Source organism: the organism of the source record quoted next, unplaced genomic scaffold, assembly GCF_019419815.1.
Source record: "Pyrus x bretschneideri cultivar Hongxiangsu unplaced genomic scaffold, Pyrus_bretschneideri_v1 Contig47, whole genome shotgun sequence".
Taxonomy (NCBI): domain Eukaryota; kingdom Viridiplantae; phylum Streptophyta; class Magnoliopsida; order Rosales; family Rosaceae; genus Pyrus; species Pyrus x bretschneideri.
This window is the reverse complement of record NW_025999784.1, coordinates 2,741,544-2,769,210: the sequence shown is the minus strand read 5'-3', so window position 1 is coordinate 2,769,210 and position 27,667 is coordinate 2,741,544. Positions and strand designations below refer to the sequence as shown.

General features: G+C 37.0%; 5 protein-coding genes and 1 pseudogene across 6 annotated transcripts; 1 reads left to right on the top strand and 5 right to left on the bottom strand.

Annotated features, from left to right (window-relative positions):
* Positions 1-185: 185 nt before the first annotated feature.
* Positions 186-599, bottom strand: LOC103956281. The gene has a single exon (XM_009368254.3). The coding sequence runs from the start codon at positions 597-599 to the stop codon at positions 186-188; it is 414 nt and encodes a 137-aa protein (XP_009366529.1).
* Positions 600-842: 243 nt separating this feature from the next.
* LOC103956246 (FH protein interacting protein FIP2) lies at positions 843-6,478 on the bottom strand. Its single transcript, XM_009368216.3, has 11 exons — positions 6,292-6,478; positions 5,711-5,820; positions 5,103-5,237; positions 4,262-4,417; positions 3,733-3,816; positions 3,514-3,560; positions 3,352-3,425; positions 3,075-3,133; positions 2,823-2,882; positions 1,702-1,782; positions 843-1,135 (listed from the first exon to the last, which is right to left on the bottom strand). Exons 1-11 carry the CDS (start codon positions 6,335-6,337, stop codon positions 1,082-1,084), a joined length of 906 nt encoding a protein of 301 aa, XP_009366491.1. The 5' UTR covers positions 6,338-6,478; the 3' UTR covers positions 843-1,081.
* Positions 6,479-8,889: 2,411 nt separating this feature from the next.
* On the top strand, positions 8,890-13,685 carry LOC103956282. The gene is made up of 11 exons (XM_018649642.2): positions 8,890-9,101; positions 9,421-9,489; positions 9,535-9,706; positions 10,250-10,351; positions 10,533-10,702; positions 10,960-11,093; positions 11,207-11,384; positions 11,670-12,243; positions 12,403-12,515; positions 12,615-12,858; positions 13,250-13,685. The coding sequence occupies exons 1-11, from the start codon at positions 8,890-8,892 to the stop codon at positions 13,481-13,483; spliced, it is 2,202 nt and encodes a 733-aa protein (XP_018505158.2). The 3' UTR covers positions 13,484-13,685.
* Positions 13,686-14,306: 621 nt separating this feature from the next.
* Positions 14,307-17,088, bottom strand: LOC103956247 (co-chaperone protein p23-2). Of its 2 annotated transcripts, XM_048567915.1 has the most exons (5): positions 16,928-17,088; positions 16,497-16,840; positions 15,281-15,315; positions 15,153-15,198; positions 14,307-14,537 (listed from the first exon to the last, which is right to left on the bottom strand). In XM_048567915.1, exons 1-5 carry the CDS (start codon positions 16,930-16,932, stop codon positions 14,506-14,508), a joined length of 462 nt encoding a protein of 153 aa, XP_048423872.1. In that variant the 5' UTR covers positions 16,933-17,088; the 3' UTR covers positions 14,307-14,505. The 2 variants fall into 2 exon arrangements, with proteins under 2 accessions (XP_048423872.1, XP_048423873.1); XM_048567916.1 differs by lacking the exon at positions 15,281-15,315.
* Positions 17,089-17,815: 727 nt separating this feature from the next.
* On the bottom strand, positions 17,816-22,062 carry LOC103942072 (protein XAP5 CIRCADIAN TIMEKEEPER-like). The gene is given in 14 exon segments (XM_009352273.3): positions 17,816-18,138; positions 18,946-19,020; positions 19,213-19,278; positions 19,417-19,470; positions 19,571-19,702; positions 19,812-19,873; positions 19,963-20,039; positions 20,155-20,204; positions 20,206-20,234; positions 20,516-20,628; positions 20,742-20,806; positions 20,905-20,970; positions 21,263-21,487; positions 21,926-22,062. Coding segments are annotated over 13 exon segments (1,011 nt in total). The 5' UTR covers positions 21,434-21,487; positions 21,926-22,062; the 3' UTR covers positions 17,816-18,087.
* Positions 22,063-23,526: 1,464 nt separating this feature from the next.
* Positions 23,527-26,787, bottom strand: LOC103956249 (annotated as a pseudogene).
* Positions 26,788-27,667: the final 880 nt, after the last annotated feature.

The following is a 27,667-nucleotide window of genomic DNA, read 5'->3' as shown; positions in this document are numbered from 1 at the left end:
TTTTGTCTCATTTCAACCAAATTTTGAATTTCGTAATGATAAAACTCCCTTTCTCAAATCCCTCCGGCGCCACCATCACTAAGACCCACCCACCAACAAGGAAACCTAAGCAAGAACATCACACCAAGTTTTTATGCGTCGCCCACCCGAGAAAAAATTCTTGAATCCGTCACTGTGGATCCCACCTAAAAATCAACAATACTAAAACCTTCAAACAAGTTGAAATGCGTCTGTGAGTCTTCCTGGCCTTCGGAAGGTGTCGGGTTAAGCTTATTCATCTCACGCACAACATCTTCCATGGAAACTGCAACCTGCGTCATTGCTTGCCCAATCGCTGTAATATTCGTATCATGTGCACCAAACGATTGCGGGATTGACAGCTTACAACTGGTGTCAACAGCACGCTTCACAGATGCATGTATACAAGAGGAAAGGGTAGGTCCTGCACCCACCCTACTCCCATGCGAAAGCAGAGCGAGACCTTGCAGCACGGTGAAGTAGGAAACCATGTTCTCTTCGAGTGCTCTAACTGCCGGTGTTTCTCCTTCGGTCCAAAGCATCCCGAACGTGGTAGTTTGTTCGGAGACTTGATCACCCATATTTATGGCCTCCTCCCAGCTCACCTTCTCAAGTGTACCAGGTGCGGTTTGATCCAACACCTCGAAGGTCTCACGGACAGTGTTGAGGTGCTGGTTTAGAGTTCAGTGGGTTGCTCTCTCTCTCTCGGCTCATCCGATTCTCCCGCGGTGCTCGAACAATGAGAATTAGGCAAATGGTCAAATTGGAAGAGAAAAGGGGTATATGGTTATCATTTCCCTTCTTTGCATTGGAGATGGGAGGGGTAAAGAAGGTAAAAATTTGATTTGAGAACATTTACCAATACATTCTATCACCACATGAATTGAATTTGGGTGCAAGATTTATGTACAAACCACATGATTTGATTACTAGGGCATCGCCGATAAACAAATTGGACAATACTTTCTAAAATCTGGCAAATGTAAGAAGACGGAAGACGAATAAATATGTTATTATACACAAACAGAATTTCAAACCTCCACAGTATAAATATCATTCAATGTCATCTGATTGCTCCAAGCAAATTTGCACCATCAAGCCTTGCACCTTCCAAATGCTGTTCAAAACATAAAAATTAGAGTTACATCCTCGATTGCACGCTGTCAGTTGACACACCTATCAACTATCCTACCAACAGAAAGGACGTTCTCAATGCTGCAATTTCTACACTGGATGTACATATAATGCACATAAACCGTTCATCCGAACTTCAATTCAAGGGAGGAAAGTAAATCCTAAACTCATTGTCTAGTTTTAGCATCTTAGGCCCACTCAGTAACCTTTTCTTTCTTTTTTTTTTTTTTAGCTTTTCATTTGCGTTTTTTCAGTTGGAGATGGAGAGGAAATACATGGATGAAGAGAGGCGGTGAGAGGGGTGAGGGAAATATCGAGGATGAATGAAATAAAAACTTGAAACGAAAACAACTTAAAATTATTTTTATTTTCAAGCCGATTTCTTCAATCTCCTCCCACCACCCTTCTTTATTTCTCTCTTTCTCCCATATATATCCTCCCTGTCTCTAACAAAAAACGAACGCTAAAAGCCAAAAATGAGAAATTTACCAAACCAATAACCAAAGTAGAAGTTACAAAATGGTTTGAACTTTGATCAGCTTTCATTACCGTATCTCGAAGATTCACTTGACGTAAATAAGCTCGTTGAAGGTTTGCATCCTTCAAATTGGTATTACTCAACTTGGCACCCTAGCATGTAAAAAGACAAACCAAACAAATAAATTAAGGGAGGAAAGGGAGACATTTTTTTTTCATTTACGATTTCATTTCTTTGAACAATAATGGATAATGTCATATAAGATGAACTACAGATTGTTTTCTATAAAATTCTTTTCATGTAAACGTGGGGTGTTTCTCCAAAACAGCCTCGCATACCAGCTATATGATTATGACACATGTCTAACTTAAGGCATTCTTAATCACATAATAGAATATAAGAAATAAGCCAACCAAATAGGTTTTACATTTGATTTCCCATAAATGAGAAGAACGTGAGATATCCGTCGCGTTATTTTTTACTTTACTAAGTAAGATCTCACCAGATCGAAAGTAGAAAACAACTCGAGGGATATCTCACATTGTTTATTTTAATTATACCTTCACCACTCGTCTTCGATGACTAACTAGCACAATCACCTCGTACATTTTCTCAAACACACCTTCGATTTGCCCCCAAATCTAACATCATGAACATGTTGGTCGTATACTGTTCTCTACCAACACTAGAGTTCCACTACCAGCATTTATTATGTTCATTTAACCATGAAACACTAATTCACCACAAAGTGATCCAACCCTCACTATTAGGGATCTTTCTAAATCATCTTGCTTCCCTTAAGGTGAAACAAACGAAGGAATGAAATAACATATTTCATTTCCTTCCCCTGCCCGCTATAATCTCAGACCAAACAAAGCCTTAGAAAAAGGCTCAAATGTTCGGTAATTGGAGAAAATGAAGACTATTTTCATGGTACTTTTCTTCTCGAAAAAGGGAGAGCAAGATATATTCCCTTCTATTGCAATGTTTTAGCAAGCCCGTGAAGATGTGTCCCAGAAAATTTAGAGCTATGAAAAAAGATGTAATATGGCAATTCATAAGCTTTTTTAGAAGTCAAACAGGATAATTATGTTCTCAAAATGAATTTATACGAGTTCTTTTAATCTCTTAAACATAAGATTCATACTAGACTAAGTTGTTTTTTTCTTTTGACACACAACCTCCACTTTACCTTCAAATTTGCTCCTTCCAGATTAGCTCCCTCTAGATTGGCATTTGTAAGATCAGCATTCTGAAAAATTAAGAGCAATAAGATAATACATCATTCACTATGTAAGCACCAAATCCTAAGCCTTCATTAGTCGAAGTAATATGAGCATCTCAAACAAACAGTTACTATCTCATTATTGGATGTTCTCGAAAACCCAAAAAGGACAAACTACTCAGAAACAAGTGAACTATATTCTGATTGACAATGCAGAACCTGTAGGTGTGCAGAACGCAGGTCTGCTTGGCAGAAGCTAGAATCTATCAAGCATGCATCTGAAAAGGGACAGAACACGATTACAAGGAAAATTCAGCCTTGACTCTGGGTAAACGAGACACATAAGCTAAATCCATATTAAAAAGGTTTTAAAAAATTATTTGAAGTTTAAATGAACAGAAACGTATGCCAAGGAATTTAAGGCAACATGATTACGGAAATAACAAATAACATAGTAATAAAATATTACTAGAAACCAGAATGCAGAAAAGTTTGCCTTGTAGATTTGCGCTCTTAAGATTAGCACCAGCCAACAAAGCTCCACGGAGATTTGCCCCAGTAAATTCACATCTTCCCTAGGCAAAAGATAATTGCATTAATCAAGCAACCGATTAATAATATAATATCATCATTAACTGGAAATTCTTAGAATTCATACTCCTGCAAAGTTGCATTGTGAAAGATGGCACCCTCAGCATCAACATCCTGTGACAAAATATAAAAGCTTCAATAGTCATGTACTGATCTTATAAAAAGAAACGAAAACTATATACGCCGACAAAAAATACAGTGAGACTTTCTAACAACATTTAATATGTAGAAAAAAACAGCAGTTGTTTTTAGCAGACCAGACATACCATGTATAACTAAAGCTTACCTTGAACTTAGCACATTGAAGATTTGCACGTGAGAAAAAGACATTTTTCAAACATGCATAGCTGAAGTCAACTAATGACAAGTCCTGCAATTTCATGGATCGACATCAGAGACAAGGCATCAAATAGATGGATAATCATGCATCTTTTACCATCCATAACATCTTTTCATTTAAATTCATAAATAATCCAGCAATGCCTACTTTTATGTAAGCAGTAAGCAACTGGTTTCAACATGATATAGGAAATTTTGATTCTTAATACAGATTGTAATAGATGTTTTACAAATTCAAAATATTTTTTGGTAAAAAAACTTGGTACACTAGGTTCAGTGAGGACGTTGCAGAGAAAATGCAAATGTATAGATCTCTTCGGGGCTTCATTATGTGCCTGTACTTCTGAAACTAGATGTTCTAAACGGATATTAGCTTATTGTAGTGTACTTTTTCAAATTTTTAGAAACCGAATTTTACAAGGCACATATCTAGTACTATGTTTACTTTTTTCAGAACTGAGAACCTGAGAAATTACCAATTTGGAAAGGTCAAGGCCAGAAAGATTGACACCTCGAAAACGCACTTTCTCAGACTGTATGCACTTGATGATATCAGTACGTGTTAGTTCTGTATCTACCTCTTCATCCTCCCTCTTCTTATTTAGAACAGCATGTATTCCATCTATCAGACCCTGAAAATTGTTTCAGAAATTCACAACATTGTTGAACAATCTGACTGTTAAATGAAAAGAGGCAGTATTCATTGTGATGGGAGAAATGAAAGCGGATAAAAATGGAGATATGTTTGACATGTAAATTCATTAGTAGATTGATGAATGAATCTCAGCACATGTATAAACTCCACTACTTCAACATAGTTAGAGATATACAAAAATGTTACATCTGAGTTGTATAGTTACAAAGCAAATACTTTATCTCTAGGGACTTGTTTTGAGTCTTTCGACATTCTGGAATATAATCAGTTTATGTTATTAGATTGTGATCTGAAACATGAACTACTTTGATCACTGCTTGAATATGTGGTCCAGATTCACAGTTTGGAAATTAAGATTCCTATGTTGCAGATTGTCTAAAAAAAAAAGAATATTAGTCCATATATTGTACATGTACATAAGAATGTAATTTTAATGCGGTGGTGCTATCTATGCACCCTTTTTTACCTCCCACACATCCCCTATTAATTTTTGTCCTTTAATCCTCTTCAATACATTCGATTTGAACCTTCCATCAGTTTAAATTACGGAACAAAAATTCACTATTTGAGTAAACAAGTACACAATATGAACTAGAGTGCAGCCCATTGATGACGTTAATAAATAAGAGTAAATGAATATAAAATGTAAAACCCACACTTACTAGAAGTTGATAGTATTCAGCCTCCCTAAGCAGTTCTGAATATTCCGAATCATTTAATGTGGGAACAACGCCATCCCTCAACCAGTTAAGGATGTGCCGAAAATGTTTGCCATCCCTATCAAGAAAAACATATCCCTATAAAGAAAAAAAAAGCCCGGGAGCAGATTATCATTATGCAAACTGAAAATAATGTTTTCATTCATAATTACATAACAATAAATAAATAAAAATATGATTCATGTCCAACTATTTGGGATTGTTACTTGAATCCCAACCCTTCATTTGATCCTATATGGATCATACTTTCATACAAATCACACAGTACTGTATTTTTCCTAATTACTTCCTTGCCATCTCCTTTCGTAGCACTACCCTCTGTTTTGATTAAGTCACTTCCTAACCAGCACACCTATTGGTCTTTGTTGAACATGCGGAGGCCATCATAGATGGTTCTCCCTATGTCTCCACTAAGCGCCATTTCAGCCTACTCAAACATGATCATTCAAGTACATAAATAATTATCTAACATCTGGTGAGGTTGTAGTGGGGAAATCAATAGTCACAATGGAAACCTGTTTAAAATGTGTCTCAAAGGCAGAAGTTTATACCTTTTCGGCTTCTTGACATAGACTATGGCGACCACTGAACATTGCAGCAAGCATCGAATCGGGCTCACGATGAGTCAAAGTATCAATAGTAGTACAAAATTTCTTTCCTCCTGTTAACAGACAAGGAATGTATCCAAATTATGTAGCTAACCTCAAGCTCTATTAAACTACACCATCACTTTAAGTTTTAAACAAAACCACTTGAAGAGCTCAATTGGAGAAGAAAGACTCTTCATTTATCCACTTTTCATACTCTTAATCTGAAGTTATGGGTTTGAAGTGGTTTTTCTCTAAAGTGTAATCTTATCAAGGCTTATAAGTTAAAACCCCAATTTTGAATTTTTGACAACTCCAATCAGTCACACATGCACAAACACACAGATTGCAGTAATTGCCCGCCAAAACATTCAATTGGTTACTTATATAGCTTGGCTTTTCTGAGAAAATGAAAAATTAGGGTTTCAATTTCCATTCGAGCGCGATCGAATCGATTCAACAAAAAAATTTATGCTGTAAGAAACAGAAAATTCAAATTAAATTGGATTGGATTGCAACTTGCAAGAGAGAGAGAGGGAGCTGACCGATGTTAAGGCGAATCAGGGAGGAGGAATCGGAGACCTTCATCATTGAATTGAGGGCTCCGATTTGGGAATCCACAGGAGCTAGTAATTCAAAGCTCGGAGCTTTTTGTTTCCGACTTTATGATTGTAGGTTGAAGGTAAGCTTACATGATTGCTTAGCAAGCGAGAAATAGAATACGAGGAAAGCGTAGCAATTGATCGGTTAATTCATTAAACTGTGCCACTACGTCGAGTGATTTTTCGGTGTACCCGGTACACCAAAAAAATTTGGTGTACCCTCACTCATAATGGTGAGGGTACACCAAAAAAATTTGGTGCACCCTCACTTTTTGTACACCAAAAAAATTCTAATGAGTGAGGGTACACCAAATTTTTTTGGTGTACCCGGTACACCTAAAAATTTTCCCACTACGTCGTTTTCATCAACACCTTTAGAACTTTAGTCAAAAAAGTCGTACGCAAGGTTGAATTAAAGGACAAATATGAAAAATTAAAATGAGAAAATTGTAGCAGTGGTTCTTGAACTTTAACCCATAGTTAGCAATATTATTTTAACCCAAATAGAGAAATGATACCTCAACTTTAATGTAATGATCGTTCTACCATGACTCATTTTGACAGAAGTTTTGATAGAGTTGACAAACTCTAATTGAATTAAAATTAAGGAGTCATTTTTAGTTGAGAAACTAACTCTCTAATTGAATTAAAATTAAGGAGTCATTGTTACAATTTTCTCAATAAAGAAATAATTTTCCTTTTCTGCATATTTTACTTATTTATTAAAATTTAGATCAAAACAATTCCTAACAAAAATTAAGATTAAAACATAAAAATGGAAGTAATCTCAACACATTTTGTCTTCTTTTGTTTGTTTTTTGATTTTTGATTTATTTATTTAATTTTAAGACTAAAATAAATATATTGCGATCAAGAGAAAAAAGTGTGCACAATTTAATTCACTCTTCACATCTACCATTGAGTTGGCGAGATTTTTTTTCCTAGCGTTGACTAGAGATTCAAAGTTTCAACTAGTTTTTAACTGAGCAATGTTAGAGAGGTTAAATTTGTAAGAGTGTTACTAGACTCATCTCATTGTCTTATTTCTCCACCTCATTATAATCTCACCCACTATAAAAATTAAAAAAATTAAAATCTTGTTTTCCCACCCTCTATTATTCCAAAAATAACCTTTATCACAACACCAGCACCACAACATCATTATCTTGTTTCCACTGCTGGTCTCCCCTGGAACTTCCTTTAGCAGCAAAACGCGTCAATTAGCCAACCCAAAATCCCATAATCCAATACCATTTTCTCAATCTTGTCCACAAGCTATGTATCTCTAGATTTTGTACTATGACAACAATTCACTTGCACTTGTAGCAACTATCAAGCAATGAAGTTCGGGGTAATTAAAAAAAAAACTAACTAAAAAGTTAATTACCGTCATGATGACACTCTCAATCTCCACAACCATTCAAATTCAATGGAAATTGAAATTTAAGCCCCAAACGAGAAGTGACTTGCCCCAGAGGAAAGGAGCATTCCTCTTGCCCTTCCTCCACCACCACAACTTTGATATGCTCCTCCTGATCCTTCGTGCTTCCGACCGTGGTGGTCGGTGCAGAAGCCGAGAAAAGAGAGATGAAACAGAATAAAGAAACGGGGGCAGAGAGAGACGATGGGGAAGTAATGGGGTAGGGGGTTAAAAGTCTTTTTATAAAATTATAAACATGTTATTAATACTTTTGAGATTTTTATTAAAATATGGGTGGGAAAATATGACAATGGAGTGAGATTATCAACACTTATTTATAGACTAAATTTTGTAAACTAAATGATATGAAAGTTGATGATTGAATTATTACTTAAACATCAATAACCGTGCTCATTTCCTATTGATGACACATAATTTAATTTGTAAATTTAATCTTCATAGCATTACTCTCTTTAATTTGGTGACTTAATACGTGATTAACTATTCATTTTGGCTCATTCCACAATGTATTAACCATTTACTTGTTAATCTTATTGGAGGATATTCCTAATAAAGCAAGCTCACTCAATTTGTTTATCAATATTTATCATTTATCGAAAATATTGTGTTTATATGTGTTTATTTTGATCAGACTTAAATAACTAAACACTTTTTGTCCAATTGAAATTTCACAAAAATAATCTTTAAATGAAAACCTAAAGACAAACAACACCAATGATACATTATGAAGTAGGCACAAATGAATAGTTAGTACCTTATTAACTTCTTTTTTTTTCTGCAAAAAGGGGACAATTTGTGGCAAGCCACAGTTATCCTTTTTTTTTGGACCTGAAGAGGCTTTGGAGGAATTTTACCTTATCTGTAGCCACAATCAAGTCGACTTACCAACTCACTTTATTAACTTGTTAATACCTTAATTACCAACTAGTTAGCAATATAATTGAATTTGAATAGGGCCAAGAGTGTGAGATCAGCTATGTTCGGTTGGTTTCTAATTCCGGATAATTCAGCCGAACTCGACCCAGAAGGTTAAGAAAAGACAGCCCAAGTCGGCCTCAGAGAAACGAGGTACGTGCAACAGGTGGAATAGCAAATGCTGCATGGCCACCCAAACGTGGCAGCTCCATGAAGAAACACATCTCAGCCTCTGCCTCTCCTTCAACTTCTCCCTCCTCCGTCCTCCCTCCCTATTAAAAACCAAGCAATCTTCTGCTCTAATTTCTCTGCAGTTCTGCAACAATACAATACTGTCCACAATGAGGTTGAAGCAACTCTCCTCCATTGCAAACGACGTTGTACAAAAATGCGCTTTGTAAGTCCATCATATATGACATGCAATTCATACATATATAATATTTTGCACCTTTAAATATTGTTCTTCTTCGTATTTGTTGAATTTTTCAAATCGATGTTGACTATATATATAACATATATGAGTTCTTTTATATACGAATCGTTGTTCTGCTTTAAACTACTATAAACCGCATGTCGAGGGAGATTCGAAGTAGGGTGCACAGGAGAGCACTTCCGCTGTAGCCAACCAATGAGGCTACGCCCACGTCTTCATGTGTATATGCATGTTTGTTTATTAAATCCTATTATATACCCTTATATAATTATATTACGTTCAGGAAACTGGATACCCCGGTGGACAAATTGGTGGAGGAATTTGAAACTACATGGAAGACGGATGAAACGGCGCCGGTTGGTGCTGCTACTATCAGTAGTAACAATAACAACAATAGTAATAGTTATGGGAGGAAATTCGTAGAATTTTGCAGTGCCAAGGTTATGCAGAATTGTGACATGTGCAAAACCATTGAGGAAAAGATTGCCAATGGCTCTTTTAGCCGCTTCACCTTCGACATGATGCTCGGTTGGGAGATGCCTACCTGTGCTGACGAGGAATCTTTTACGGTAATTAAATATGTTTGTAATTTGATTGTTTCTGTTGATACTAACGGGGATTTGGCTAAGCTTCATGATGATGTTGAAGTGAAAAAATTTTGGTATCGAAGAATTCATCATTCATGGAAGTCGAACCTTAAAACACCTAAACTCTCACACAGAGGTGGATAGGAATACCACTAGATGGTTGTTTTTTATTGAAGTGAAAAAAATAGTCGTATGATTATGTTTGTAATTAGTTAGTTTGTTATAACAACTTCACAATCAGGACTATTTCTATATAATACATTGAAACATATATAAATTACATATGATTTCTCCACCATATTTACAATATGGATTGAACTATTATGATGCATTGATATATTTATATTTGTATGCAAGGAAACACATGTACGCAGCCTTATCCTTACTCTTTGCAAGCAAGGTAAGACTGTGTACGATAGATGTTCCTCTGCCAACCCCTGCAAAGTGGGAGCCTTGTTGGCTTGAGATCGCCCTTTGTTTTTTCTTTTGTTATTGTTCAAATGTCATGTTTTTGGGGGTTTGCAGGAGTGTGTGGCGAAGGAGAAAGAAGAGAAAAAATTGCCGCAAAAATGTCTTTCAGAACAAGATGACATCTCTCTGTTCTATTCAGACCTTCTGCCACTTCTTGTAAGCTATATCATTTCTTAAGATTTAATTTCGTTTTTTGTAATTTTTTTTCGAGATACATAGAGAGATGGAAAGTTGGACTAAACTAAGCTCTAGGTTAAAGTAATGGTCGTTGCTTGAACCTTATCTTTTGTTCCTCGTTATTATGTTTTCTATTCATTTTTCACCTACTGTCTGGCAGGTTGATAATGAGAAAAATGTTGGAGAAGATGCATTTGTTTGGATGGGGTCGCTGGTTCCACTAGTTACAGATGTTGTTAATGGGAGATTTACCTTTGAAACTTTAACGGTGCCTACGGGCAACCGGCTCCATTTTCCTTCCTATGACAAATATTTAAAGGAAATTGATAGGTGATGCATCTATAACCGTATATTTCATTTGTATGATGTGTCGACGCATACCCAATAAGCAGCTAATGCTGTTGGAGACACTCGTTATACCTTAGTTGAACCTTTTTCTTTGAAATAATAACATGCAAAGAGTAATTAATTTTGGTAAATACATTTAGGGGAGTAGACAGTATAAATGGTTGTGTAACTTATAAAGAATGCTTGCATTTGAAGTTTCTTTAAGATTGTTTCAACTTTTCCCTTTTTGTATTTTATAGATGTATAAAATATTTGGCAAAACATGCAAAACCGAAGGGTGTGGAGCTTGCAGACGACGAATTCATTTTACACGTCGAGGGAACTGCTAGCACACAGCGAGTAGTGCGCCACATTGGAGGAACAAGTTGGCCTGGTTTGTTTAGAAAAAAGAACTTTGATCATCTCATGTCCTATATATAGTTTCTTTTTCCCCATATATAATTAAGTAATCGATTTGATATGGCTAATCCTGCATTGGTATTTCAGGTAGGCTTACACTAACGAATTACGCACTCTATTTCGAGGCTTCTGGAGTATTAACATATGAAGACGCTCTTAAAATAGACCTTTCGAAGGATATGGAGCAAACGGTGAAACCAGCTTCAACAGGGCCATGGGGTGCTCCACTTTTTGACAAGGCTATAATTTACGATTCTCCTGAATTGTGAGGGCATATGCTCTGCATTTATGAATTTAAGTATTTATCCGAAATCTTGCATTCATTTTTTAGTCTAACCCAAAGCACCAAATAGCTAATCAATCTATGTGTCGAGTGTTTAGAAACTAGTATTTGACACACTGAAAAACCAAAATCTTCGCTAGGGTTTCTAGTGCTCCTTGTGACGCTGTGTGGATGCCACATCGACCAAACAGAAACACAACTACACGAAGTTTGTTAAAATCTTATATTGTTGTTATAGATTAATGATTTGTTTCACCAAATTTCTAGATCAGAGGAGATTGTCCTGGAGTTCCCCGAGGTAACAAGCTCTACAAGGCGTGACCTTTGGCTTGCGCTCTCAAAGGAGATTATGTTGATGCATCGTTTCCTAGCGAAGTATAAAATAAGCTGTCCGATACAAGCATGGGAGATGCATTCAAGGACAATCCTAGCAATAACAAGGCTCCATGCAGCAAGAGAAATGCTAAGAATATCACCCCCTCCACCAACAAGATTCTTAATTTTTTCTTTGTTCGATGAGATACCGAAGGGAGATTATGTACTGGAAGAGCTTGCAGAGAGTCTTAAGAAGAGCAATAGCGGGCATCCATGTAGTGCTAGTTCCATCCTAAGGAGCATGAACTTGTCAGAGTCGATGATCATCTCAGGTTTAGACCAAGAGATGAAAGTTGGCAGCAGCGAAAATGCAACCCCAACTCCAAGCGGTCAAGTCGAAAACAGTTCCTTATTAGAAACAGCAATTAATCAAGCAAGAGTGGAAGAAAAGGATATTGCTATTGCCAAAGCTACCACGAAGGAACGTAAAGAAGAGGGAATCAGTGAAAGCGCTACTATCTTTTTGGCAAGTATCTAACCCCCTCCATATCACTCTAGAGAAATTTCCATGATCGATCAATCCAAATGGCGAAAAATATCTTAGTTTATATTATACTTAATATTCCGTCTAACATGTACCTTCGCATACATCCACGTATCAATCTGACTTCGTTTTATTGTGTAGGAGCTACTAAGGCCCCTTCGGAATTCAGTGCCTTGGTTTGAAGAAGTACTCATGTGGGAAAGACTGTCAACTACTCTCACTGTGGTTGCTGCGACTTTAATAGTCACCTACCAGTATGTCGTTTCTCTAGCTAGCTGCAGTGCTGCGTAAGCTTTAATAAAATTCCAAGTTGGTGAATGGGATTTTGTGAAGAATAACTTCTTGATATGCAGGGAGTGGGTTGGCGTAGCACTAGCCGCTTTATTCATTTGGCTGGTTGCGAAGATGGTTAGAGCCAGGCTGCAAAGACTTGATATAAAATGCAATGAGATAGTCGTGTGCACCGCCTCGGACCAGAGTACAATAGAAAGCATAGTGTCTGCTCAACGTGGAATGCAAACTGTGCATGAGATGATGCAGATAGCAAATGTTTCGATATTGAAGTTGTGGTCCATATATATTTCGAAGGCACGCAAGGTATTTATATAAGGAAAACTAATGAAAAATGACTTGAAAACTTTGAGTTTTAACGATAAGGACAAAATAAAGGGTAAAGTGAATAGTACCAGGTTTGACTTTTTAGTGTAAAAATATGGTTTTTCGTTAAAGTGAACAGTGCCACGGGCTTTTTGTTAAAACTCCTATTTATGTATGCAGGCAAGCTATATGTTCACTTCTACAATTCACTATGAATTTCCAGATCTATACGCATGCGTAATAGTAGTAGCAAGAGTCGAAAGATATTCTAAATTCAGAGGCTCAAATGTCGCAATGCTTATGTTACGCCGACTTTTCTCATGCATGTAAGAGATTGATAACTTGTGTTAATTGCATCAATCCAACTAACAAAGTTTAATTGTTGTTGCAGCATGCAAATGTGGCGATGGTGTTGTTGAGTGCGACGGCAATATTTTTTACGGTGGTTCCGGTGAAGTTTGTTATAATGGCAGCCATAGTTTGTTGCTTCTCATCGACATTGGCGTCGAGACTAGGTATGGGCAAGGGGGAGAACCAAAGCAGCAGACGACTAAGAGAATGGTGGGATTCAATTCCAGTCATTCCTGTTCGTGTTGTCGAGACTCAACAGTCCAAGGCAGACTAGCTAGATACGGCTGCTTCCGACTGCCAACTGCCCGAAATAGTTTACGTTGCACTTATGATTCCGGTTTGTCATGGTTTCTCCGGTTTCTTTTCGATGCTGCAGTAAATGGATCCAGAAGAAGGGTAGCTTGCATGTGTGGCCATGTGTAAATAAATATCATCGTTAAGAGCTATAGATTGTAAACGAGCGGTGTTACTGTCATACTTCCTTTACAGCAAAACTTGTAATGTAATAATAATGGAGTTTGTTATGCCCGCCTCGATTCAGTGAGATGGAATCTTCCTGGCCTTCGTTACACCATTTGTTTTGAGATATTGGAGCATCGGTTCTTGAATTCTGATCAAACTGTACTAAAAAGTCATGAGTATTGATCTTTGAACTTTCATCTAAATAAAGGGTTTAAATGCGATAATAAGCGACAAAATTTCTAATGAAGTTAATTAAAGTGATCATTACGTCTCCTGTTGTTACAAGTTCGGGGATTAATCCATCGATAAGTTGATGGATTAATACACCGAGTTTCTCTTTGCTCTCATCGTTCCATTGGTTTTGCAACTCCTATGTGTTATTGAAGGTTATTGAACAGTACTCGGCTATTCAATGACGGAGTGAACTCAAAAATTTTCGTGACCAAATCATAGTAAATTATTCTATAAAGATCATCTTTGTTAAAAATCACTTAATGAAACTCGAATTGCGTCTATAAATCCATGGCAACGGAGTTAATTTTAATGGCTAGAGACTCGTTGAATTTGGCTCGGCTCGTTTATAGCCCGGACTGGCTGAACGAGGGCTAAGGTCACATTAATTTGAAACCATGGAGTTAGAACCAAAGATAATACTAAGTTTAGAGCATGAGGAGGATATGATCAAATAGTTACAAAGGATCTGTCATGTCAAAGTATTTCGCCTTCCATCAAGTTTAACAAACTTTCCGTCTACTATTCTAATCTACCTAATAAGAGCCCCTTGCTGTCCATCCCATATCGTTGCTTGCTACTCACTACTTCATCGCCGTTTTCCTACTTTCTCGCCTTCTCCAGGTCCGGAAGATCTGTAAACAAGCCAAAACCGGGTGTTAAAGAACCGTCAGAAAGAGATGCAGGTGCAGCACTTTTAACATTTCCAACAGACTTCATATGACTCACTCTAATTCGTTCAACAACTGACTGAAACCGCAAAGTCCTAAATGGCATCGCTAGGGTTTCTTCTTTTTCAAGGACAAATTGACGACAGAAGGTAACTCGATAATAACAGAGAAGAACTTGTAGTTTTTAAATAGAAAAACCGTTCTATACTACACATTCGATTACAAAATGTCTTAAAATGCAGAGACACATTTATATTTTTAGGACTTGGACAGCAAACAAACTTTAACACAATAAGGAGAAATGTTGAATGTACTGAGAGTCTACAAATTTGGTTTAATAGAAAAAAACAACTTTGACAGTTTATGTGCCTCGCTATGCGTATAGTTTATCAAGTGAGTTTGGCAAACAGAGGATGCTGCCACTCGCTTGCTGTTTAAGCCGCCGCATTTAGTTCCTTAAAAGGAACTTTGCGGAACTCTTTGTAAGGACTAAGCAGCAAAAATTACCAAATGCACATACTTCTATAAAATTAACTGAAACTAATATCACCAACGGAGCAAGAGGAAAAATACACTTACAGAGCATTCCGTCATCGTCACTGCTTCCACCATCTTGACCAACATACTGCAAAAATACAAAAAATCCATTTTACCTGATTAGGTGAAGTTAATCCATTATTCTAACTGATATAAGGTGTCATATTTACCGTATCATCATCATCATCATCGGGGGCCAAATCAGCTGCAAAAGACAACACAAATGTTGAGTCAGATCCATGGAAAATCTCTCTCAAGAACTATATTCAATTTGCAGGCACATGATACTAAAAATTGTGTCAAATTAAAAACGGCAATCACGCCCAATTGGCATTCCCCTGACCCATCATGGCATTTCATATTAACAATAACGGTATGAAAAGACCAGGGATGCCATATCATTTCTATGGATTAGCCTAAGCCGCTAAAGCCCTCATATAATTGCATTTCCAGAAAGATTGTGCAAAAACTGGAGGTAGATAAAAACTAGGTAACGATAACACAGCGGGGAACATTTTTTTTTCACCATATCAACAACTTTATAGTAAACAACAAATACACACAAAGAGAATCAATCTAATGTGCTAGAGCAATTAGAAACCAGCATTATGTACACACTACAGTGAGGCAATCAAATCACCAGATAGTCCTGCTTTCTCCTTTCAATCATTCACCACTCAGACAAACAATGCCAAGCACATCAACGAGAAAGGCAAGATATATGATTCTACTTGCCAAAGTAGGGCCTTTACATGTACTCATATATTGCAGATAGTTTCAAAACACACAAGCTATGAACTTTGTGCCACCTCATGCTCATTTTCACATTCCTATCCAAAAATTCATTTCGGTTTCACTATTCACCTCAAAATCACAAATTGGTTAGACAAAATCATAATCAGACAAACCCCATCAACCAAAACATCACAAAATTTTGAAAAATAAACCGATAACAGAATCAAACAGCTAAAATAAATGCAACCATTTAAAGAAAATCGAAAGGCAATCTATACAAAGTTCATCTTGGGTTCACTGTTCACCTCAATCTCACAAACTAGTTGGACAAAACCATAATCAGACAAACCCCATCTATCAAAACATCAGAAAATTTTGAAAAATAAACCGATAACAGAATCAAACAGCTAAAATAAAGGCAACCGATTTAATGAAAATTGAAATGTGATCCATACGAAAGTTCATCTTAGGTTCACTATTCACCTCAATCTCACAATCTAGTTGGACAAATCATAATCAGACACACCCTATCAATCAAAACATGATTAAAATTCGAAAAATAAACCAATAACAAACCAAACAGCTAAAACAAAAACAACCCAATTGACGATAATCGAAACTTGACAAAGAAAAACAAGTCACAAGTCTCACCTTCCTCGTCCTCATCGCACCATTTGTTCCAATCAACTTTAATGTAGGGCGCCGGCTTCTCTTCCGTCTTCAGCAACCGCTTCCACCAACCTCTCTGCTCCTTCTGGATCGAGCAGAGAATGTTCCGCAACCCAGTTCTGGTTTTGCAGCCATCAGGGGTTATTGGACCGTACAGCTCGAGAGTGAAGTGAAAGGGCTCGCCTTGGACTCCCACGGCGGAGAAGCTGAAGAATCCCTCAGGCTCGCACTTGACGGTGATGTCTTTGGCATCCGGTAGCGCCACCGTCAGGTACACCTTGTCGGAGCGCTGCGCCCACAGAACCTCCGGGTGCCGACTGGTCCCACTACAAAAAACAAAAAGTTAAATCGAGAGAGAGAGAGAGAGAGAGAGAGAGAGAGAGAGAGATTGAGGGAGGAGAGAGAAGGAGAACCTCATTTTGGAGAGTTGCTGCGGCAGAGGGAGGGCAGAGATCAGGTGTACTGGGTGCTGTAACAAAAGTGGGCACGAAGCAACAAGGAAATGGAGAATCGACAAAAACCCTCAACAGCCAAACAATATGTAGAAGGAATATGCCAAAAAATGATTCGGTGTTAACTTGTAGATTACTTGATTAAAAGCGTTTGCACTTGTATAGCTCACTTGATTAAGAGCATTTACGTTTTTATCCGAGGCTTCGTGTCAAACTCTTTTCTTTTCTTGAGCTGTAAGTCAACGGTTCGAAGTTGCTTAGTTGATTAAGTTCATTCGTGCTTGTAAACGAGATTCTGAGTTTGAATTCCCTCTTGATATTTTTTATTGGAAAAATGGTAGTAGACTCCTTGTAAATTAGATGCGAGGCACTTAAACAAAATAGTAGGCTCCATAAAAGAAAATTATCTGAACTAATAAGTTCACAGTTTTCACTCATAGATAATGAGTTCGATACCTTAATATAACTAGTTGATTGGTAGCTTTTGACCAAATTCTTTTCTCCAATATTGATGTAAAAAAAAACAAGCTAGTCGGCTCATAAAGTTCATAAGCAGCTCGTATCTTTTTCCAAAATAAAACGAGTTTGATTTAAGCACGACTCTCATAATTAGACAACAAACAACAACAAAATCTTATTCACTGAATGAGGTTGGATAAATAAATACTATAATGCCAATGCGCTCTCGGTTTTGCGCTTATAATTCGAATAAGTTGTAAAATTAGAGCCAACTATTGTATTAGATTACCTAAATCTAAGTATTTATTTATGAACGTACCATTTATAAAAGCATATGCACAACATATGCCATCTGAGACATCTTCAGAGGAGAACCTAATAGAAATTGCATGACCAAAAGAAGCTAATCGAAATTAAATTGCAAATGAACGATGCTCATAATGCTCGTAACAGATTTCGTTACACTTCCAATTAAGGTATACAATCTGCTAAAACCGTTGCGTTGCCTGACCTCTACTTTGATCACTAAGTGAAAGGGAAAAAAAAAAAGAGTAACTGCAGTAACTGAACCTCAAACCTCAAACTAAAATTGTTGTGCAGCTTACGAGGGAACAACTCGCAACTGCGTTCAGTCTCCCATGTTTGTGAATTGTGATGATGAATCAGTCCCCGTGGATGGTATAACGCTCCCATTTCTTCGTTGGATCATATATCTGCCAGAAAAAAGAAGAAAGAAAAAAAAAAGACAAAACGGGTGACTGAAAAGAATGCTGCAGAATCATACACAAATACCCAAAGGTGTAGAGTATCTCTGTAAATAGAAACATCAGGGAACTAAAAACACAGAATATCGATATTGGAACATTATGAGAGAAACGATGCAAACTTTGAAGGAACTATCTGCTATTTCAATCAAAGAATCGGAAAACATTCAAGGCATAGTAGGTCTATACGCTTTTAAGGTGGATATATTGTTACTCAAAACCAAAAAGTGAGCATCCCATATTGCTATAAAAGAAGAAAGAATCATGAAGCCTCATCTGCAACTCTATGTTTGATGTTAACTACTCAAATATATTAAACATGTCTTATATACTCAGATGAAGTAGCAAAGACGGTAGGCAATCATCCCACCGAAAGAGAGAGGTTAGGGATTTGAACCGCACTCCTATAATCAAACTTATTTACCGCCCGTGCTGGTGCACACAATATGTTATCCCACGTAAAAATTAAATTTGTCAACAATAGTCATATTGGTCGCACTACATTAACTATAGTGCTTTTGAGTATGCAATTTCTGTGTATGTAGTCTACATACACATAAATTTGATACTCAAGCACTGTAGTTAACTCGAGAGATGCAATTTATAGAATGGCAAGCAGTATACCACACTATCAAGCCTGTCTGGAGCGAAAAGGCGAAGGGACACTTCGTTGTAGACATCTACCAGACATAGATACTATCTATAACACACATATACGAAGAGAGAGTGAGAGAGGGAGTCGAAAAGAGAGGGTACCTCCCATCTGGAAGCAGGGAAAATATGCTTGTTCTTCTCATACCAATGCCTCTCAACAACCTTCCCAGCATGAGACTGCCACAAAAATAAAAGCAAAGATATAAGAATACGAAGAGAGACATGTCATTACCAGAAATAGATACCTGAAAAGTATAACCAAGCATAGTCAAGCCATGCAATTAACATAGTTATGGTTGTCTTACATTTCTTTAGTCTTGGAAACTTTCTATGCAATAGAGTATTACTAAAAAAGAAATGAGAATGTACCTCATCCTTCTCTATTGTAGCATCAGCAATTGTTCGCACATCCTCATGCACATCAAAATGAAAAAGCTATGCAAAATACAACAGAAAATCGTAATGAGTCACCATCAATGAGCACATCCTACAATAAAATTTCAGACAAACCTAAACCTTAATACAATATTTCCAAATGATGGAAGAAGAATAATAAGATATATTGAACATTACCGGTCCACTTTTTCCCCGAGCCTTGTTTACAATTAGCTCATAGAAACTATGCTGCTGCACTTCCACAACCATGACACAAGTGATGAGAAATTAATTAGCATTTATTCAGTAAAGCTTCTACCAAGAAAATGCATCACTAACAATTTTTTCTTACATGTGGAATGATAAGATCTTCTTTTACATAGAGCAAATTCTCCACTGAGGTGGTTCGCACCTCTCGAAACTCAGGTGCAAGTTGCTGTTGAACAGCCTTAAGGAAATCTCCTATTTTATCACCTTTCGTTACCTGAATGGAAACAAAGAGAATATGAAAAAGAACGAAAAAACGATAGTTTCAATTTTAAAAGAGAAATCATGAAGGGAAAACAAATGCAAGTTGAGCATGCTTTACTTGCCTTGAGCACTCTCCTATGCCCAGTTCCATCCCAATAGCTGTAAGTAATTTGAAGTGCCTCCTCTGAAAAAACACCGTAAAAGTTTCTTTCACACCTAACTTATTATTGGCAAAGGACGTAAATACAGGGAAAATTAGGATAGCAAAATTACTTCGTATATTGTCCTGCTCAGTCTGCCACTGCTTCCGCAACCTTTCACGCTCAGCTTGTTCCTCTGCCTCCCGCTCACTGAAATAAATCCATAGCACCTCTTAAGTTCAAATGTTAGACTGAAACAGAATCAAATAAGAGGGAGGGATAAAAATGTTTGTGCATAAGAGCAAGAAAGAGAAAAATGTTACACCTATCTGGCAGAAAGCTGGTCTCCACTGTAGGATCTTTCCCAAGTCTACCTGCACCGTAATCTTGTAGCCTCTGTGCTTTCTGTAGAACAAGAATCAGCATTAAGTTTCTAGTGGGCATCCACAAAAAACACTAGATGAGAATAATCTCAAGTGACCACTAAAACATCAAGTATCTAAATATAGCCTCCCGTCAAAAAATTAGAATGGACACTACTATACATGCAAGTTGCAACAAATATCAGTCTAGATCTACGCCTAATGTTCATCAGGGGAGAATATGTCACATAAAATGGTGAAAGAAATGCCAAATCAATCTACAAAGTTCCATACAATAAACTTTAGTGACAGTCAAGTTCTTACTATTTTCACCATCTTCCTCTTCAATTCCATCCTCAATGTCATCTGCAAAGGACAATCGAGAACCCCCCTTTATCTTCCTCTTCTTTCGCTTTTGTAATTGAAGAAGCTCCTCCCTAAATTATAAAAGGAAAAACAAAATTAGACTGTTGCATGTCATTGACAAATATAAACACTTTCAGATGTTCATAAATCAAACAGCAACACAGTCATCTGTTACGAAACTCACTCTTGTTGTAGCTTCTGAAGTTTCTCCTTTTCTTCCTCCTCAAATTTGATCTTAATATTTTCTTTCTACAACATAAATTCACAGCACAAGCACTGCACTTTAACCATCATATGCTTCCAGTAGTATAAGTAAAAGAAAGCAATCCTAGTTGTTTAGTATTTACCTTCTCCACATACTGCTCCCTTGTTACCAAACCAATGGTTTCCTTCTTAAATGCCGTCTCAAGAATCTGAAATATCAATCAAGAAAATCATTAATCAACGATAAAAATTCTGTCCGTACAAAACTTCTTATCTATATCTATTGTAAGTTTGTAACACACCTATTTGGTACCACATAAATCGTAAGGACAAGAAATTTTTTTTTTAATGAATAGGCTCACAACTTTCATGCTTCTCATCATTGATAAACCAGAGAGTACACAGAACCAACATTAAAAAGTCATAAGATTTCTGACACCGATATATATGTGCATGGGGAACTTTAAAGCCCTAGATATGAGTTCGGTTTCAAGTACAAACCTCAGAGGTACTTGACCCGAATTGGAGGAGACCTGGCTGGCCTGTATCGTTGGCTGACTTGCTTTTGAGCTCATGAATTTTCTGGCGCTCGGCTTCTCTTTGCTTCTCAAGTCTTCGAATCCTCACGGCATCTTGGGCCGTGCCCACATATCCGTCTCCCATGCCCGACATCTTTTCCTTCCTCTCTGTTCAACCCCTACCCCTCCTCTTATCCCTTACTTTGAACTGATACAATAAATTAAGGTTAATCATCTAGGTTCTTGTTAAAACCAACTCCTCAGCATAAACCTACTAGAAATCTGACCTGTATTATTGTAAACTTTCATAATTTGTATTAAATAAAAGGGAATTTCAGCATTAAATTAACAGCTTTAGAACTCATATAAATCATAAATTCGAGAAATTACATGCTCAGAACTGGAATTTTGAGAAATTACTACCGGTTTAATCAGGAAAATATACCAATTTAAATATCAATTAGAAGTTGCCACTCAAAGCTCAAATATTTGTTTTCCCTAAGCAAGGACTGCAGATAATAAAACTCGATCAAGAACGCATTTTCTCAAGAAATCGGTACTGTTATCACCTCAATTAGCAAAATTAAGCCACAATTTAATCATAAATTAACAGTTTATAATCAAGGATTGAAGGATGATGATGTACCTGGATGCGAAGAGACGAATTGAGGAAGAAGAAGACGAGCCGATTAGAAGAATCCGAATGAGAAAAGGAGGGAAGACCAAACTAAAGGGAGGTGACGATGGTTGCGAAGGGAAGCGGGGAGGTGTCCTTTTAAGTAGGTTACGTGGCGACCCTCAAGTTTTTTTTGATGAATTCAAAACTTTATTATTATTTCACTCAAATTAAAATACATCTTGTAATATAAAAATAAAAAATTACCCGAGACATATAAGTTTGTTATTTATTTATGAAAAAATTAGTATCCGGTCCTAGTTTCTAATATTTATTAACTAAGATCTTATTAGTTTTTAGATTTTGATCAAATTCCCTAGTATTAATATATTAATGAATTACATGTAAGCTACATAATTTTTATAATAAAAATTAGTAATTAATTTAGAGTTTTAATACTCACACCCTTATTAAACTCCTAATTAATTTCAATTCAAACATTTTCAAAATATAAAAAATAAAATTAGAATAAGTTTGTACCCATTAAATTTTTATATAAAAAAATGATATGTACCCATTCTTAGATATACCAATTTGATATAGGAAAAATGTACCCTTTTTTTAATATAAAATGTACCCATTTTTTATATAAAATTCATTCAATCTTTTCTCTAATCCATTTTTTAAACTTATATGGGTACATTCTATTTTGTTGATTTAAGAATGTATCCATGTCAAGTTTAATAGAAGAAATGTTTAATAATTATTAAGCCTAATATCTTTCTTTTCTTTTTTTGTGTTTTTGAAAAATGTACCCATGTTTTGGTACAATAATTTTTCGGTTAGTTTTTATGAACGTACCCATGTATACACATAATATGTTGAAGAGTATAATTTATCTTTAATATTTTTAATCCCATAACTTATGCGTTTTATTTAAAATATCATTAACATAAATAACTACAAATTTCATTTTTAGTTTAAAAAAAAAATAAATACATTATTACATTAATGTCAGAGACTTTGATCAAAAAAACTAAAAATCACAAAGATTTTAGTCAAAGAACATTGATAGTTAAGGACCACATCCAGAGTGTCCCTTTATTTATATTAGAATATAAATGATGACACCATTTTATGGTGTCCAAAATACATAAAATGGGGCGTTACGGTTGTCCAAAAACAAATTATGAAATGTCATGCGGGAAGGTCTGGAATACTATGATAACATATCAGATTTAACGTCCTCATTGGGTTGGAAGTGCGTGAGGTATATCATCCCAAACGTCGTGTCATGTAAAAAGAAATTTTGCATGTAACATTATATATTTTGACATGAAACGCCAATTAATATAATTTTGGAAAAGAATCCGGTTCTTTTCCTGGGGATTCGGAATATCTCGTGATCATGATCGTTCATCGTACAATTTTTTGTTTTTTTTTTTGAAAGGAAGAGGCATGCATAATCATGTTTTAAGCCACAATGCGTGATTGGCTTGAATTGACTTAGAAATGAGCTTGAACTTAAGTTTGGTTGGAGTTGATGGGATGTTACATGGCTTGTGTTCAACTCCCGGCCTTGTTAGCTTGGAATGGCCCCGTATCAATAACTGTTGAAATTATCAACCAAATTAAGGAAAATTGTGTGAATTGATCCAAATAGAACTTCACGAACAACAATCTGAGCCTTCAGATCTAGAAATTAAAATACTACAAAATTGTATGTACTTCCCGAAAGAAGTTCGCATCTTTCAGACTCGCTAACTCCACCTATTCAAGATTAGTCGGTCCTCGGTGAAGCACAAATTCAAAGTTTCCGGCGATGGCTTCCTAATCGGTTTCAGCAATCCATGTTTCGTATCTCCAGCACCGAGAGTTTGTCAGACCCCTTTGTTGATTTCAAGTTTTGTAACCCAATGATTGAGCTGACTGGCGACGCATGCTGACCCCGTGGAACCGTACGAGGAGAATTTCTTCACTGCATTCTCTACTCCGAGAAATTCGTATACATCTTTTTCAAACACTGGATCGATACTTTTGAGCTCATCGACACTCAATGCCTGCAGTTCGCAACTTTTTGAGACGCACACGGCAACTGCCCTTCCAACTATGTCATGAGAGGTTCTGAAGGGTATTCCCTTTATAAAACAAGAGAAGCAACTTCAGTAGCAAGTATTGACAAATATTATGAACTACATGTGATCGTAAAACGCGTAAATAGAATGGTGATTTAAGTTCAGACGTTCTAAGCTCCGTCTATAATTGGCAAAAATGAAAGTTAGTCAAAAGAACTTGCCTTTTTCACGAGATAATCGGCAAGCGTTGTGGCATCAAGGTGACCAGCAGGTAAACTCTTTTGTATTCTCTCCCTGTTAAAGGTAATGTTTTGTGCAAACTCTGCAGACACTTCAAGCATCCCTAATATTGTCTTCACGCTGTCGAAGACAGGCTCCTTATCTTCCTGTCTCAAGGGGAAAGGAAAGAACCTTTTGTGATCATACTCAAAATATTGCAGGGTTAGTTAAAAGACCAATGAATTTTATACACGGTAAGTGCAAGCGCAATAGATCCTTTTATGTAGCATTTTGTTTCTGTATAAGTAACACGCATGCAAATCCGTCTAAGACCTTAGCTTCAGGCTCGAGAACGTAAAGAGTGAACAGACCCAACTGAACCCTGCCTTTCCGTGCTGATTGCATGTAAATTAAAAAAAAGAAAAGAGAAGATTATACCTGCAAATCACGATTGTAAGCAAGGGGAAGTCCTTTGCACAATGTGAGAAGGGTAACCAGGTCTCCTACTACTCTAGCGGACTTTCCACGAACAAGTTCCATTGGATCTGGATTTTTCTTCTGAGGCATGATACTACTTCCTGTTGAAACCTTGTCACTTGGCGTGACAAATCCAAACTCCTCTGAAGCCCACAGTACCCATTCTTCACCAAGCCGGGAGAGATGAATTGCTGTTATGGCATTAGCAGAAAGAAACTCCATGACAAAATCTCGGTCTGACACTGCATCAATACTACATTAAGAAAAGAAATAAATCATTATTTGATGAAAACACATAAAAAGAAGCATGAAATACACAACCAACCACAAGATTTAGACGCAACTGATGGCACCAAGATACACTGTCACTCATTTAACTGACGTCATTGGGCATAGCTAATGTACTTGTATGACTTCACAGCAAAGTGTGATGAATGTATGATAAGTTGTACGATTGCGTTTGCCAACAAGTGGATAAACATTATTAATCTTTGTTATTGTTAATGTAAGAAACAGAGAAATAATAATCAATCCTAAGTTAAAGAAAGGATAATGTATCAGCTGCTTCTTTCACAGAGTTCCATGCAATTTTTTTATTAGAACGAAAAGCGAAACTGAACCATACAGCTATAATCATGTATGTTTCAGTCTCATGTGCATTGGAAGGGAAAACCGGAAAAGGAGATGGCATGAGAATGCCATAAAGTAACTGACTAATTTGTTAACTATTGGCCAGTTTACAACATCTTTTGCAGAGTACCAATGAAACAAAAAGGCAACATAGCTCCATGCTGCCGCTCACTGGCACAAGTCAACTTCGATCCCAACCAAAGAGTCAAACCAAGGGGCATACCTGTTCCTCATAGGAGCAGTAAATTCTAAAGCATCAGAGGTCATAAACCGATCAATTGGAAGTCCTGTGCCAGCCAATGCACAAGCGCCTAAGGGGCAGAAATTCAACCTCACTCTGCAATCCAGTAAACGGCCAGCATCACGTTCAAGCTACATAACAAGAAAAAGTTCCAAAATTAGTCTCTTCCAAAGGCCATGCATATACTGAGGCCAAGAAAACTTCATAAGCTTCAATTTTTATATAGTAATAACAACTAATTGACAAATTCATACACAAACCAACTATCAAGTCGCTAAAAACACTACAAACAATGTATGATTACAAAGCAACTACCACAATACAAGGGCCACAAACCATATAAATATATGTTAATAAGTTATGCAAAGAATTGCATTGTGCAAAGCTATACAGATACAAACCTGCTCAACAAACGCCAAGAGCAAATGCTGAAGCAGAACAGGTTGGGCCCTTTGCAAATGCGTGTAACCGGGAACAATCACACCCTCGTTCTTGATTGCCAATTTGACGAGCGAAACTTGAAGATACTTAATCTTCACACCAATTGCATCAATCGCGTCTCGGATCCACAATCGGAAATCTGTCATAACCTGATCGTTTCGGCTCCGAGCCGTGTGGAGCTTCTTAGCTGGTTCGCCGATCAAATCAGTCAGCGCTGCCTCAATGTTCATGTGCACATCTTCTCTGTCGGTCCTCCATTCAAACTCACCACTCTCAATTCGCCTTTCTATCTCACTCAGCCCCTCGTGGATGCTATCCCGGTCATTAACAGTAATCAATCCCTAAAACATAATAAAGAATAAAGCTTCCCCTCTAACCAAACAGATCCCAGAAAAACAAAACTTAAAGAAATAAAAAAAATGGGAAAAGAGAAAGTACCTGTTTGGCTAGCATGGAAGCGTGAGCCTTGCTGCCCATGATATCATGCTTGTAGAGGGCTTTGTCGAACGAGATGGACTCGGTAAATCGCTCGACAGCGTCAGTCACGCTCTCCTCAAAGCGACCACCCCAGAGCTTGGCCTCCTTGGACTTGGGGTCAGTGGACTGGGTCAGGGCAGCACATCGGACCTCCAGCTTGGGCATTTGTCTGTGAGATTGCAAAGACACCATACGAGAGGGTCGAAGGTTTTTTGGGATGAAGTGGTCAGTGTGAGGGAGAGCTGAGTGAGAATGAGTTGTTGAATACAGCTAAGGACTCCATGTTCATGTACTAGCACACAAGTTTTTAAGCCGGTGGACCAAGAATGAATCTATGGCTGGTAACAAATTCAAAAAAATAAGGAGAGCAACTAGTCCAGCCGTCCATTATAACCAAAATAAAGAAACATAAAACATAAACAAAAAAATTCTAACAGTCAGAGGTACAATCTCCAACAAATTTTTAGAAAAGGAAAACGAAAAACCGGAACCTAACCTAATGTATACAACATTGCAAAGGGTAAGAGAAGACGGTCATGGTGATCCCAAACACTGGATATGGAAGATGATGAACAATAATATATGTGAAAGAATACCAAATGGCATTCGCAATTGAGCAGGGACGGATTTAGGGTTTAAAATTGGAGTGGACTGAATCCGCAAAGCTGCCGAGCTCAATTACAAACCCAAGTCGGAAATTTGAAATTAGACATTTATGTGAAATCATCCAAAGCTCTCATCTTTACTGTCATCTGAACCTTTAAGTCCCTAAAAGGTTAGGAATTATGCGAAATGAGAAATTGGGCATTAACTGAAATCGTAAAATCCCTAAAAAAATCTATCAACTAAAACCCATCAACATTGATTACTAAGTCTAAAATCACTATATCAGAATTCAGACACAATTCATAAATTAATTTACAAAAAATAGGAAAAGAAGAAGAAGAAGAAGTGACGACTTACATTTGCCGGAGGAAGGACGGAAGGCGGGTGGAGGTGGAGCTGGGATGCTGGCAGTGTAGACTGGACGAGCCGCCAGTTGTACTGAAACAGGTGCAGCCGAGGGAAGCAATAGAATATACCAAAACCTTTTTTTTTTGTCATTTGTTACACTAGACGTTAAATTAGCTATCAACATAATTCGAATTCATGTCATCATGTAAGGGTTCTTGCAAATATACCAAAACTTGACACAATGGATGTATTTGTTGC

Excerpts from the sequence above, each read along its gene's own strand:
- LOC103956282 (XM_018649642.2), top strand. The coding sequence starts at position 8,890 with ATGGCCACCCAAACGTGGCAGCTCCATGAAGAAACACATCTCAGCCTC. Across the intron at positions 10,352-10,532 it reads CAGACCTTCTGCCACTTCTT|GTTGATAATGAGAAAAATGT; the intron begins GTAAGCTATATC and ends ACTGTCTGGCAG. Across the intron at positions 11,094-11,206 it reads TGGAGGAACAAGTTGGCCTG|GTAGGCTTACACTAACGAAT; the intron begins GTTTGTTTAGAA and ends TTGGTATTTCAG.
- LOC103956281 (XM_009368254.3), bottom strand. The coding sequence starts at position 599 with ATGGGTGATCAAGTCTCCGAACAAACTACCACGTTCGGGATGCTTTGG.
- LOC103956247 (XM_048567915.1), bottom strand. Across the intron at positions 15,199-15,280 it reads ATGATGATGATGATGATACG|TATGTTGGTCAAGATGGTGG; the intron begins GTAAATATGACA and ends GTATTTTTGCAG. Across the intron at positions 14,538-15,152 it reads TGACGATGACGGAATGCTCT|ATCTTCCGGACCTGGAGAAG; the intron begins GTAAGTGTATTT and ends GCTTGTTTACAG.
- LOC103956246 (XM_009368216.3), bottom strand. The coding sequence starts at position 6,337 with ATGATGAAGGTCTCCGATTCCTCCTCCCTGATTCGCCTTAACATCG. Across the intron at positions 5,821-6,291 it reads CCTGATTCGCCTTAACATCG|GAGGAAAGAAATTTTGTACT; the intron begins GTCAGCTCCCTC and ends GTCTGTTAACAG. Across the intron at positions 1,783-2,822 it reads TGGAAGGAGCAAATTTGAAG|GGTGCCAAGTTGAGTAATAC; the intron begins GTAAAGTGGAGG and ends TTTACATGCTAG.